At 36.5% G+C, this 12718-nt stretch overlaps 1 protein-coding gene across 11 annotated transcripts in view; it reads left to right on the top strand.

Annotated features, from left to right (window-relative positions):
- Positions 1-12718, top strand: part of PPIP5K2 (diphosphoinositol pentakisphosphate kinase 2) — a 53043-nt gene that overhangs the window by 18912 nt on the left and 21413 nt on the right. For all 11 annotated transcript variants that reach the window (XR_010069205.1, XR_010069203.1, XR_010069204.1 and 8 more), the window contains exons 8-18: positions 342-503; positions 1659-1780; positions 3288-3389; positions 3948-4034; positions 4968-5043; positions 5129-5238; positions 6193-6278; positions 6938-7063; positions 7168-7289; positions 10684-10866; positions 12523-12664. Coding sequence is in view for 8 of the 11 variants with exons in the window: in XM_063321325.1 (XP_063177395.1) it covers positions 342-503; positions 1659-1780; positions 3288-3389; positions 3948-4034; positions 4968-5043; positions 5129-5238; positions 6193-6278; positions 6938-7063; positions 7168-7289; positions 10684-10866; positions 12523-12664 (1318 nt within the window). In the remaining 3 variants the exon portion in view is untranslated. The remainder of the gene's footprint in view (positions 1-341; positions 504-1658; positions 1781-3287; positions 3390-3947; positions 4035-4967; positions 5044-5128; positions 5239-6192; positions 6279-6937; positions 7064-7167; positions 7290-10683; positions 10867-12522; positions 12665-12718) is intronic.

Here is a 12718-nt window from a genome sequence, read left to right as displayed (position 1 = left end):
GGAGACGAAAACATTATTCTTTACCACTGTACCACCATAATTAAGAAATTATTTTTTATTCATCAAGTTTTATAATTATTATTTTTCTTTACCTGTGCCCCAGCTGTTTTCTCCTCTTGTTTTATTCTAGTTTGTCAGTAAATGGTGGGTGTTCTTTGAGGGCAGAGAATGCCATTGAGGAAGGTACCTTAGAGTGACCTTTTCCATGATGAAAGCAGATAGTATCTTTGGAAGTTGTTACCACATTTTAGATAAATATAGCAAAATGTATGCATATATATAATGTAATCTAATAACACTGAATCAAGAGTTCATGTTTTTTAATATGTTTTTTAATAAAGGTGTACACAGTAGGTCCAGACTATGCTCATGCTGAAGCCCGGAAGTCTCCAGCTCTGGATGGCAAGGTAGAAAGAGATAGTGAAGGAAAAGAAGTGAGGTATCCAGTCATCCTGAATGCAAGAGAGAAGTTAATTGCTTGGAAAGTATGCCTTGCCTTTAAAGTAAGCTGATTACTTTCCTATCTGATCAAACATTTAGTGTTAATCAATTGTTTATTACGTGAAACTTCTGTAGGGTTTTAGTGCACAGAGACAGCAGTGATAATTGCTGCAGAACTCCCAAGGAGGGTGTAAAGTTAAACTTCCACATCCAGATATTTTTTTTAATTTAGAAGAATTCTTCTTTTAATGCATTGAAAAGTTCTGGATGGGTTGCTTATGTTGCATAAGTTTCCTGAATTCACATGTTGCTATTGTGCTTCGCTGGTCCACAGTGTGTCTGGTTGATGCATAGTATGTTCACACATTTTGGTAATGGTTTTAAAGCTAAAGAAATGCAAGTTCAGTAGTGAAGTTTTTGTAACTTTTGTTACCTAGTATTTACATTGGGCCCAATTAAATGTTAATTTGGTGCTGGCATGACTAGGTCCTTATTTGAAGTGTTTGATAGTTTCCTTTTTTGTATAGTTTTAAGATTCCTTTGTTCAAAACTTCATTCAATCTCTTACCCTCCTTTCACCTGTCTTAGTGAAAGGCTGTCTTTCAGTCTTGTCTCATTGCCTGTGTGTAGCTGTGATGGCATTCTGGAGCCTGTAGGGTGTGAACCTCTATCACTCAGCAAAGTGACCTTTGAGATCTAAAAAAGTAATCTGTTGAAATAGCATCTGGTATCCTGTACTAACAATGTCAATATTATGTCAATGTCAAAAATGTCAATGTCAAAACAATCCTGTCAAATTGAAATTTGGTCAAGAATGTTTTTATTGATATTTTGTGATTTCTTGCCTGCCACCCTTAAAAACAATGTGTAAGGGGAGACCACTGTCGGAATGGGGAATTTGTAGGCCCATAATTGCTTATGCTGTGGATCTTGAAGGCTGAGTTTGTGTATGTGTGAACTTGACCTTCAATACTGATACTGCTATGGACCCTGTTAGGGAGGGTAAAATCAAGTTGGGGATATGAAGTTAAAAATAGGAAGATGTTTGTATGACATCAGTGAACCTAACATGGAACTGGCAAAAGGTACTAAGTATAAAATCTCTCATATTTTTGTCATGTTTTCAGATGAATAGCATGTTAAAATATAAATGTTATTTAGAATAAGCAATCCTAAGGAAGGTGACCAATGACTTGAACCTTTATTCTTACAAACAGCAAACAGTTTGTGGCTTTGATTTGCTGCGTGCTAATGGACAGTCCTATGTCTGTGATGTAAATGGCTTCAGTTTTGTGAAAAACTCCATGAAATACTATGATGACTGTGCTAAGATACTGGGGTAAGAGTTTACTGATTTTTATTTCAGGAGTTTTGCCTATGCACTCTGTTGTATGTGGCTAATTTATGTGCCACTTATTTCTTATTCCTAAGTTAATTATTTAAAAATCAAATAGCACGTAAATTAAATAGTAAAACAAATAAAATACTAAAAAGAATCCTAAATCAATTAACAAATCCTAAATAAATTCCTGATGCCTAAAATCAGCCCAAACATCTGAGCCTGAGTGTTTTGTGAACACTTAATTCTTAACTAAGAATTCTTAACGAAGAATTAAGTATGTTGAAAGCCAGATTAAGTTCTTAAAGGTAGTTGAGATTTTTTTCGAGTAGAGAAGCACCACTGGATGGTTATGCTTGCTGCTGTTTAGTATGTGCCCAAATTAAAGTACATTGTCCTTAATTTGAAGCTGGTGTATGCTTGTGAATTTCATAGTGGTAATCCCCTTGATGTTATATCAAGGTGTCTTCTGTCATACTGTCTTCTCTCTGCTACTGGAAGCAAAAAAAGGTATAACAAGGGATCATACAGAATTGGGTGATGAACTCTCTGCCAATGAAATGTTGCCCTCAAAGTAGGCTGATACCCTTTTGGCCGGTTAAACTGGCTTTACAGTAAGATTACACTGATGAGATATAGCATGACCTTCTGCATTATCAAATGGTCTGGGATCTTATTAAATGGAGGAAGAGCTAAGCTGAAATATTAGATAACAACTGTAGTCCTTTAGGTTTAGGCCATTTTTTGAGTTAGAGTTACAATTCTAAGAGCCATTTTGATTTCTATGGATTCAAATCATTGAATTCACTGAAAAAATTATCTCATAATTTTTTCCTTATGGTTTGTTCCTTAAGGTAACACATTGCAGTGTTAAGTAATAGCAGATTTTTTTCAGCTTATGCTACTTCAAAGTGCACAATTTTTTTCCTCCATGTTACTGCTTCTGATGTAGATATTAAGCTGAGGTTCAGTATATTTTGATGAAATTCTTTGGGAACAGAACATTAGAAGATTAGCAAGTAGAGACAGTGTTATCATTTTGTAGTTGTGCCTAGAGACTTTACCTATTTTTCCAGTTCTATCACAGGAACTTTTGAGAAATTACCACTAAATGTACCAGTTACTCTTTGATGAGAATGGCTTCCTGATTATCAAGGACTTTCAGTTATGGCAATGGAGTCAGGTATCTGAATATTTAAATGAACAAGACTAAATCATATCCAATGAACTCTTCTAGGAACTGGAGTTCAAAAACTGAGTTTTCTTACAAATCCAGGCCCATTAAGCTAATATCTGTAGCAGTTGCAGTAGCAACTGTAGTAGGTTTTTATTTTACAGTTAAAAGAAAAATATGTATCTAGAGACTCTCAACCAGTTGTACTCTAAAAGCACATTGATAAAAATGGATGTATATATCACGTATTTGGTTTGGAGTTTGTACATGTTGTGTAAGCTGTGCTGTAAACTTAGTGGTTTGTTTTTTTTTTCTTTTTAACCCCTTTTTTAGAAATATCATAATGAGAGAACTTGCTCCCCAGTTTCAGATACCATGGTCGATTCCTTTGGAAGCTGAAGACATCCCTATTGTGCCAACAACCTCTGGAACAATGTAAGAAAATAGTAGCTACACCTGAATTGTGCAAACTCCGAATGTAACTTTGTGTGAATTTTTTTTTCTCTTCACAAGGTGTGTCCGCTTTGGCCTATGAACGCTTGTTTTGTGTGATGAAAACAAGGAAGGAATCACAATTGCTATGCCAGCGTTCAGAGTTTCTGACCCTTAGTGAAGCTGAGTATAGAACAGCAGATTTTCAAGTGTAGCGTCTTTTATGCATAGCTTCTTTCGCTGCTAATCATTGTTCCAGCACCAGCTTAATATGCGCTTCTAATAAACATGCTCTCTCATTTAATGAACCTCAAAATCGTTATTTTAAAAACTACTTGAAGTAGATATTCCGTAGTTACCCAAGTCTTAAAATCAATATTTATATTTTATACTTTACATCATTTTCAGTTAACCTTATATTCTTGCATATCCTTCCATCACTTCTGTAGTTATGTTAGATAACTACAGCTTTGTCAATTGTCTTGATTTGTGGTGGTTTTAATATTAAATAAAAGACTGTCATGTATAAAATTGTGAAATATAGCTCTCTTGAAATTTCAGGATGGAGCTCAGATGTGTTATAGCTGTAATACGCCATGGGGACCGAACACCAAAACAAAAGATGAAAATGGAAGTAAAACACCAGAAGTAAGTAGAATCTTAGTAAAAATTAGTTTGGATGCTTTAGAGCAGAGCTCAGTTCTTGGGGACTTGGAAGCAATGAATTGAGCAGGAATTGCTTTTTTGTTTTATTTTCTTTTAAATCTAACTGATGTTGTAGCTAATTTAAAAAGTGCGCACCTCTCTCTCTCTCTCACACAGGACTGTCAAAATGCTTGTGCAGCCTTCTTTCATCACACGCTGTGCCTTGTGAACAGTCCTGCTTGATCTTAATGAAAATGCATTTGTCTCTATAGATGTCTTTATTCAAAATAGCGCAGCAGAGAATATTTCTGGTTCACCATTTGACTGTGACTTCTGCCTTTCTCTTTTTATCATTCACTGTTCAAATGTGAGCTGTCATCTTACTGCATCCCACGTTTTTGTCTTTTCCTTTTGTCAAAGTTTGACGACTCTGAATTCCTGGTAGATACCATCTTTATGTTAGCATTCATAAAGTGCCTTACATAGTTGGCCTGGAATTTAGTGCAATTTCACTAAAAAGTAATTATTTGGTTTGGGACTAGATTCTCACGTTCCGAGATATATGCTGTAAAACTGTAGGACTGCTCATTTGGTACCAACTTTTGCTCAGATCACTCTTGAAGATTAAGAATTGACATAACTGTATATTTGAATATTATGTCATTTGATACATGGGAATTTTTCCTTCTTTTTTTAGCACTTAGCAAGTCAGTAAGAGAACGTTTTTAGTGCTTCTATTTCTCTAATGTGTTGAAGACTTTCTTGGGAAATGGGATTTGAATAAAGGTTGGTTTGACCTCTAGTGCAGGTTTTAACATGCGTTTCAAATACTATAAAGGTGCTAATTTCAGACCGCTTTAAGTTTATGACCCACTTGTTCAGGTAATATTTTAACTTATTAACTCCGTTTTTTAATCAGTATTCTTTCTCTTAAAGGTTCTTTGATCTCTTTGAAAAATGTGATGGGTATAAATCTGGAAAACTAAAACTGAAAAAACCAAAGCAGTTGCAGGCAAGTTTGTCTTTATTTTCTTGCTGTGGTATTTTGTAAGTAGAAAATTATTTATTTAAGTAAATCCTATGTTTCCTTTCTATAGGAAGTGCTTGATATAGCAAGGCAGCTCCTTGTAGAACTTGGGCAAAACAATGATTCTGAAATTGAAGAAAGTAAAGCAAAACTTGAACAGCTAAAGACTGTGTTAGAAATGTAAGTGTCTAATTGTCAGGTTTCAATAGCAACAAAGTTGTATCTGCTATTTTGACCTGTTTGATCAGTTACTTCTTGAGAACTGGGCCATCTCTCTGGTTTTTTTTCTCCTTATCTTTTTAGTTGAAGTTACTGCTTTATTTAGTGTCTCAGTATACTTTCTACATGAAAAAGTTACTTTCATTGATCTCAACTTCTATCCTTTTGTGTGTTTTTAAAATGAAAGTATTTTAGTGCAGGATCTGCTTCCTGCAGTGTGTGACATAATGAAGTCTGATGGAGACGGTAAGAACTTTCACTGTGTGTGCTGCCTACTTAACAGCAAACTTGGAGGATTCTAAATAAATTAGGCTTTTTATATTAAGACTGAAATATTTAATAATTGAAAAAAAAAGAAAGAAAAGGAAAGCCCAAGGCTTCAAGGTTTGTTAAAGATCTGGGGTCTCAGAACTGAAAATAGTAGTACATAACTTTAATTTTTAAAAAATCAGGGCAAAGACAGTTATTATTGAAATTTATGACAATTGTTTGAAATACTGAGTTCTGCTTGAGAACTTAATTGGCTAACAAAATAGTAGGCATCTACGCTGCCAGATCAGATTCTGGATACTGGTAGCCACTGTAGTTGTGGATCCAAATAGATAAATTATTTCTGCAATCTGAAAATGATTGTGTTTTTTTTTTTCCAGTTTTATGTTCAATGTTGGGAAAAAAGTAGTAGCTAGTATTTTTAAATGTTTCATTATAGAATGGTTGATATTTCTGTAGTCATTCTGTGCTTGTTGAGTTAGGTTTGTTCTAAGCACTGCTTCAAGACATGGTGGTCAAATGCACAAGTCCATGACCAGCATAGATTTATTATATCCTGTTACAGGAGCATAGCAGGTTTGGAGAAAAATATTTAAAATGTTTCTCTCCCTCTTCCCCTCTCACTTTCCCCTATTCCTACTTCAGGTATGGGCATTTTTCAGGCATAAATCGCAAAGTTCAGTTAACATATCTTCCTCATGGTTGCCCAAAGACTTCCAGTGAAGAGGAAGGTATTGTATTACTTTTGCACCTAATCACTTAATATAATGTGTGCTTAAATAGTCACGGACTAGTGGTATAACATGTCTTGATGTAAAGAAGGAATATGTATTTTAGAATTAATGTATTGTTGACAGATATTCAGATCTTTTAATCTGCTGAATCATACACTTAAAACTATGTAGTAAATTTGTATTCCAACACTGCTTTTTTGTAACATAAAATTAGCGTGAAAAGAAGCTTCAGTGATTCACGAAAAATGGTGTTTTGAGGCTAGGATGAGAAAATCCCACTCAATATTTACTGTTGTCTTTAAAACTTTCTATAAGCTTTGCTGGTCCTTGACCCATGGTTACTTAGCATCCATTTTGTCTTAATTTTTATGTCTTAATTTACTTTTTGCTTCAGATTTCATGCTAAATATTTTTCACTTATGTTTTCTCTGTAATTTAACTACTTCAGGTTTCTCTGTTTAAGTGCCCATTTAGTTCTCCAGTTCAATATTTTCTTAATGTTAGAATATTATTAAAGATTCATAATGTTGCAGAGATCCTTTACTGAAGCCCTGCATAGTCCAAATATTTTTGTTCATTTACAAAAAAAAAAGAAAACAAGAAAAAAGATTTAGCATATACTTGACTACTAAACTCCTTTCTTTGTGTACAATTAGATAATAGAAGAAATGAGCCATCCCTGCTTCTGGTTTTAAAATGGGGAGGAGAATTGACCCCTGCAGGCAGGGTGCAAGCAGAGGAGCTTGGAAGGGCTTTCAGGTGTATGTATCCAGGTGGACAAGGTAAAAAAAAATTAATAAAAATAATATTGAACGGCATAAATCCCTTTTGAAGATAATGAAGTGCAAACTGAAAGTTAAGTTTGAGAAAATTGTTTGTTTGGTAGGAGATTATGCTGGATTTCCTGGATGTGGTTTGCTTAGATTACATAGCACTTACCGACATGATCTCAAAATCTACGCTTCTGATGAGGGACGGGTTCAGATGACTGCAGCAGCTTTTGCAAAGGTACAATGTGGAATTGTATTTTCAATTTTAAAAATGCTGATCTTCTGAAGCTTGTTTTTTCTTTTGAGTAGACTGGGGGAAATATATGGTTTATTAGAGTCCACAGTGTATAATAAGTCTGTGTTTTAAAATAAATGTATTTTCAAAGAGTATTTAGTTCACTGTGAAAAAGTATCCAATTAATGTGGCAAGCATTTGAAGTTCTTTGAGCAGATGCAGAAAGGTTTTAATTATACAGCCCTAGCAATATACCTTAGTCCTGTCCAGTAACAACCTCCAAAATCATAGAATGGTTTGGGTTGGAAGGGACCTTAACGTTCATCTAGCTCCAACCCCCCTGCTGTGGGTGGACACCTTCCACTAGACCAGGTTACTCAAAGCCCCGTCCAGCCTGGTCTTGAACGCTTCCAGGGATGGGGCATCCACAGCTTCTCTAGGCAATGTCTCGCCACCCTCATAGTGAAAAATTTCTTCCTAATATCTAATCTAAATCTCCCCTTTTTCAGTTTAAAACCATTACCCCTTGTCCTATCATTACACTCCCTCATAAAGAGTCCCCTTTAGGTCCTGGAAGACTGCTGTAATATCCCCCTGGAGCCTTCTCTTTGGGCTAAACAACTGCAACTCTCTCAGCCTGTCCTCAAAGGAAAGGTGTTCCATCCCTCTGATCATCTTCGTGGCCCTCCTCTGGACCCCCTCGAGCAGGTCCACATCTTTCTTATGCTGGGGACCACAGAGCTGAATGCAGTACGCCAGGTGGTGGGGTCTCACCGGAGCCGAGTGGAGGGGGAGAATCTCCTCCCTCAACCTGCTGGCCACGCTTCTTTTGATGCAGCCCAGGATGCAATTGACAGCATTTTTAGTTTGCAGCTTTCTTACTGGTTTAGGGCTTACTTTCCTCGGATTTTGTTAGATTTCTGTGACAGATTGTGTGTGTGTTGGCTAAAGCACAGACATTAGAACTGATTTGAGATTAATGTATTCATTCTTCGTGAGCAAAAGTTGCAATTTTTAGTCACTTCAGTGATTTGGACCAGAAGATTTGAGGTTCAAAAGGCAACACCTTTCACTGAAACCATATTTCATTTATTGATTTGGAACTTTATAGAGGAAATTAGAGGGTTTGAAACTATTAGAAATGTAGAATTAACAAACTGCTTTGCATGTATTTTAGTGGAAATTGTACAGACTGTACATTCATGCTTTTTCTTGGAATTAATAAAAGTAGTTACTTAAAGTTGTTACAGGAGACTTTTTACTTTGGGCCTGTCAAAATGGGTACCTAATATGTAAGACATGGTAGTAGTACTACATTTTGGCACTTTATTGAAATATTTTTTACATGTATTTGTTGATGTGAAATTATAAAAAATTTGTGGTGATGTTTAAAAGGCATGAACTTTTGTTTTTTTAATGACAAACATGAATTTATAGGAATTATTAATATAAAACAAAGAATTCAGAACTTCCTACATTTTGCTCCTCCCAAGTAGCCCTTTGCATGCATAATACTTCTGCTTGTTAATAATTTATTCACTTCTTCCCTCATTTCAGTGATACAGATCTTTTAATTGTGTGAGAGGACACAGACAGTGTGTTGTTACATGAATACTACTTAAGTGAATGAGTTTCAGTAATAATACAGAGTGATAAAAGCAGTTTAGGTTTCAAGGGGCCTTTGTAGGTCATCTAGTCTAACTCTACATAGCACAGAGCCAGTTTGGATGAGGTTGCACAGAATCATATCTAGTCAAGTACTCAGTATCTCCAGGAATGGAGATTCCACAGCCTCTTCCACCCACCATTTGCATGTCATGTCTCTGTTCTTCCCAAGTAGCCCATCCCTGCTTCCACCTTCTGTGTGTTCCTTTTTCATCCATGCTGACGTTCTGTGTGACTTTCCATATGCCAGAGTGGACTGCTCTTAGGCTTTGAGGAGATTGTCTTTGGAGATCATCCAGCTGTCCCGGGCACCTTTGTCCTTCAGGACACTCCTCCTTAGGATTCCATGAACAAGCTAAAGTCTGCTCGTTTGAAGTCCAGGGCTCTAATGCAATTATTTGTCTTGTTCACTTCTCCAAGGAACTGTCATAATTTATGTCATGTTTCAATTACCAAGGCTGCCATTGATGTCCACATTCCTGACACTTCCAAGTAACAGGTCCAGGGGAATGCCTCTGCTCATCAGTAACCTCTGTCAAAGAAATGTTCTGGGTGTTTTCCAGAAATCTGGATTGCAGTATTGCCCATGCATGAGGTACCCATGGTTAAGGGCGCCCATGGAAAACGAGGCCTGCAATCAGGAGGCTTTCTCCAGTTGTGTTCAGAAGGCTTTATCTATTTCCCCTTGTAAATTGGGTGATCTGTAGCAGAGGCACGCTATGATGTTGCCTTGTACTTGTTTGTCCTCTGATCCTTACAAATAAGATCTCGACTTGATTGTCACTGGTTCGAAAGCAAACATCCCAGTGTTCAAGCTACTCCTTTATGTAGAACCCAACCCTCCTTGCCTTCCTGGCTTCCAAAAGGCCTTGTGTCTAGCTATAGCAAAACTCCAAACTCCATTTGTGTGAACTCTCTGCTACATCTCTATAATCTGAATAAATTTAAAGCTCAGCAAGTGTTCAGACTTCTTATTTTTCCTGTTTACTTCCATGATGCATGTGTTGGTGCAGAAGTATTTCAGCCATCTGTCCTGCTTTCTCCTTGGTTGGCAGGCTGAGGAGACACCACCCCATTTCCTTCCTTATCCCAGAGCCCTTCTGTTGCCAGAAGAGTCACAAAAGTTTCCAACCATCTCCATTTTGGAAGTCTCCATTCACCTCTTGGTCAACTGTAGCCTTTGATTGCCCTTCTGTGCCACACAGGGTTTGGGCTTTTGCATCTGTAGAATCTCTGCAGAGACCCTGTCTATCTCCCATTTGTCCTTTCAGATGCTATTCGGTTTGCTAACTTCCCGTAGCTACTGTCTGGTGACTCAATGCCTTGAGCAGAGCATGTCCTCCACAAGTCAGGCTGCTGTTGCTCCCAGCCTCAGGGAGAAGGCACTGTGCATTCCCTGCCACCCAAGACATGAACAGCTAGCTATGGCCTCCCAGGAGGAATTATGGCACCATTGAGACGCTAGGGTCACTTCAGCTGGTGCTGGGGAGCATGCTCTATGCCATATCACCATCACTTTTACACCAACCGTAGCAATCCTGCACACCAAGGCAGTGTTTGGGGGGCTATTTCTATGGAAATATCTGCATTGTCTGCAAAGTCCCCATTTATCTAATCCATAGGAAAGTGATACAATCTTGAATTTAAATTAGTGTTTGGGGTGTTTTTTTAAAGATACTTTTATATTCTCATCTTCATCTGTTTGCTTGATTAATTGTATTATTTACTTCAGGGACTACTGGCCTTAGAGGGAGAGCTGACTCCTATTCTTGTCCAGATGGTAAAAAGTGCAAATATGAATGGTCTGTTGGACAGTGACAGTGATTCTTTAAGCAGCTGTCAGCATCGTGTTAAAGCAAGACTCCATGAAATTCTCCAGAGAGACAGAGAATTCACTGCTGATGACTACGATAAGGTTAGTGTATGATTAATTTCCTATGAAATTAAATAGCTAGCCACACAAATTCTTGTGTAGAAGTCATGAACAGTAGTTTTATGTATCTGTTTTGAAAAATTATTTGCGTGCTTGCAAATAGTTTCAAATACAAAGGAAGCTGTACCAACTGCAATAGTAGATATTTTGAGGTGTCTTGCAATTTGAGTAATCAGAACAGCTACAAACTTTGAAATAGGAGTAGATAGGGACCACATTCATAAATCATTTTCACTGTTCCATTAAAAATATTTTAATTATTCAAGAAGTTAAACTCTCTTGTTTACACTTTCTGTAATCTTTACTTTGACAGTATGTGGTATTACAAAATGTACTGCCTGCCTACTGCAGTTGTTTCAATGCTTGATCTGCTATAGGGCCTTTTTTTTACTAGATGCCGAAAACCAGTAGAATACTTTCTAATCAGTGAAAGCAAATGTTTCACTAACATGCCAAATTAGTGCATATAATATAGTTTACGCTGACTTAGTACGGAACACACATGATTGTTCCTGGTCTTAAATGTAAGTAATGTTTGTTATTATTAGGAAACTTCTTTCTCTTTCATTTGTCCTTACTCTGTCTGGTATAATAACTGAATACAAGTCCTCAAATGAGGTTTAGACGTTTAAGCTTAAACTGCTATTTTCTAAAAGGCATTGAGCGCAAATTATTGAAAAATAATTTTACTACCCTGTATGTATACTCTATGTGGATTCATTTAAACATACAGATTACAAGTAGCATCCAAACCACTGCCAACAGTGGGTTCATACTTGGAAAAAGTGAGAGGGTACTTATTTTCCCCCTTTTTTTTCCTATATAGGTATAATGGGACTTGAAATGTGGCTGGAACTAATAGAGCATACTCTTCTAAGAGAGTCACTGAAAGTAACTAACCTTTGGAATTATAAAGTGATAATAACTCCTTTTTTTTTTTAAACTAACTTGTGATTTGGGAAAACAATACTTTTTTTTTTCTCTGGTAAAGCACCTTTCCCATTGATTTACTTGATTTACTTGGTCATTATAGGGAGGTAGGAACTACTTACTATTAGATCGAGGGCAGAAGTTTTCCATATCCAAATTATGCTGTGCATTTGAGGAAACTGGAAAAGTGCAAATATGTATGTGTGTTAAGTATATAAATTATTGTTTAATATCATCATTTGCTTACTTTGGATTATGCAGACTTTTATGGAAAAATGAGGCTAAGCCTCACTTACATGGATATTGACTGTATTGTTTTAGTGACACTCGATGAGGATAATCTGCAGCTTCTACAATTTCTAAAATTGTCAGCTCTGAAGGAGTCTTTCCAATTTTAATGTCTTGGAACAAAATAAGAGTTTTAGGAACTCCTGAAATGGCTCATATTTACTGTACAGAATTAGTTACCCTATAAATTTCTCGTCACCTTTGAATCTCTAGTAAATGTTACTACCTTTCAATATATTTTCTTTTCTTAATGCCTCAAAGGGAGTAGATAATTGAAAAATGGTTTCAAAAATCAATACAACCTGCTGAAATGCTTTTTCTGCAATACTTGGAATCTTTCATACATTCAATCTTATCTCTCCAGTTCTTTCAAATCCAGTCAGTTTGTTTAGATAATTTTGTGTTTATCTCAAATTGCAGCTTACTCCATCTGGAAGCATCTCATTGATAAAATCAATGCAGGTTATTAAAAATCCTGTAAAGACATGTGACAAGGTCTATTCCTTGATCCAGAGCTTGACTTCTCAGATCAGGCAAAGAATGGAAGATCCAAAGTCTGCAGGTACTTAAACATTTTTGTAGTTGTATTTAGTTTCTCTTCTTTCCATCTGAGAGA

Source organism: Chroicocephalus ridibundus, chromosome Z (assembly GCF_963924245.1).
Source record: "Chroicocephalus ridibundus chromosome Z, bChrRid1.1, whole genome shotgun sequence".
In the NCBI taxonomy this organism is placed as follows: Eukaryota; Metazoa; Chordata; class Aves; order Charadriiformes; family Laridae; genus Chroicocephalus; species Chroicocephalus ridibundus.
Note: the sequence above shows the minus strand (reverse complement) of the source record. Positions and strands in the feature narration are given on the sequence as shown.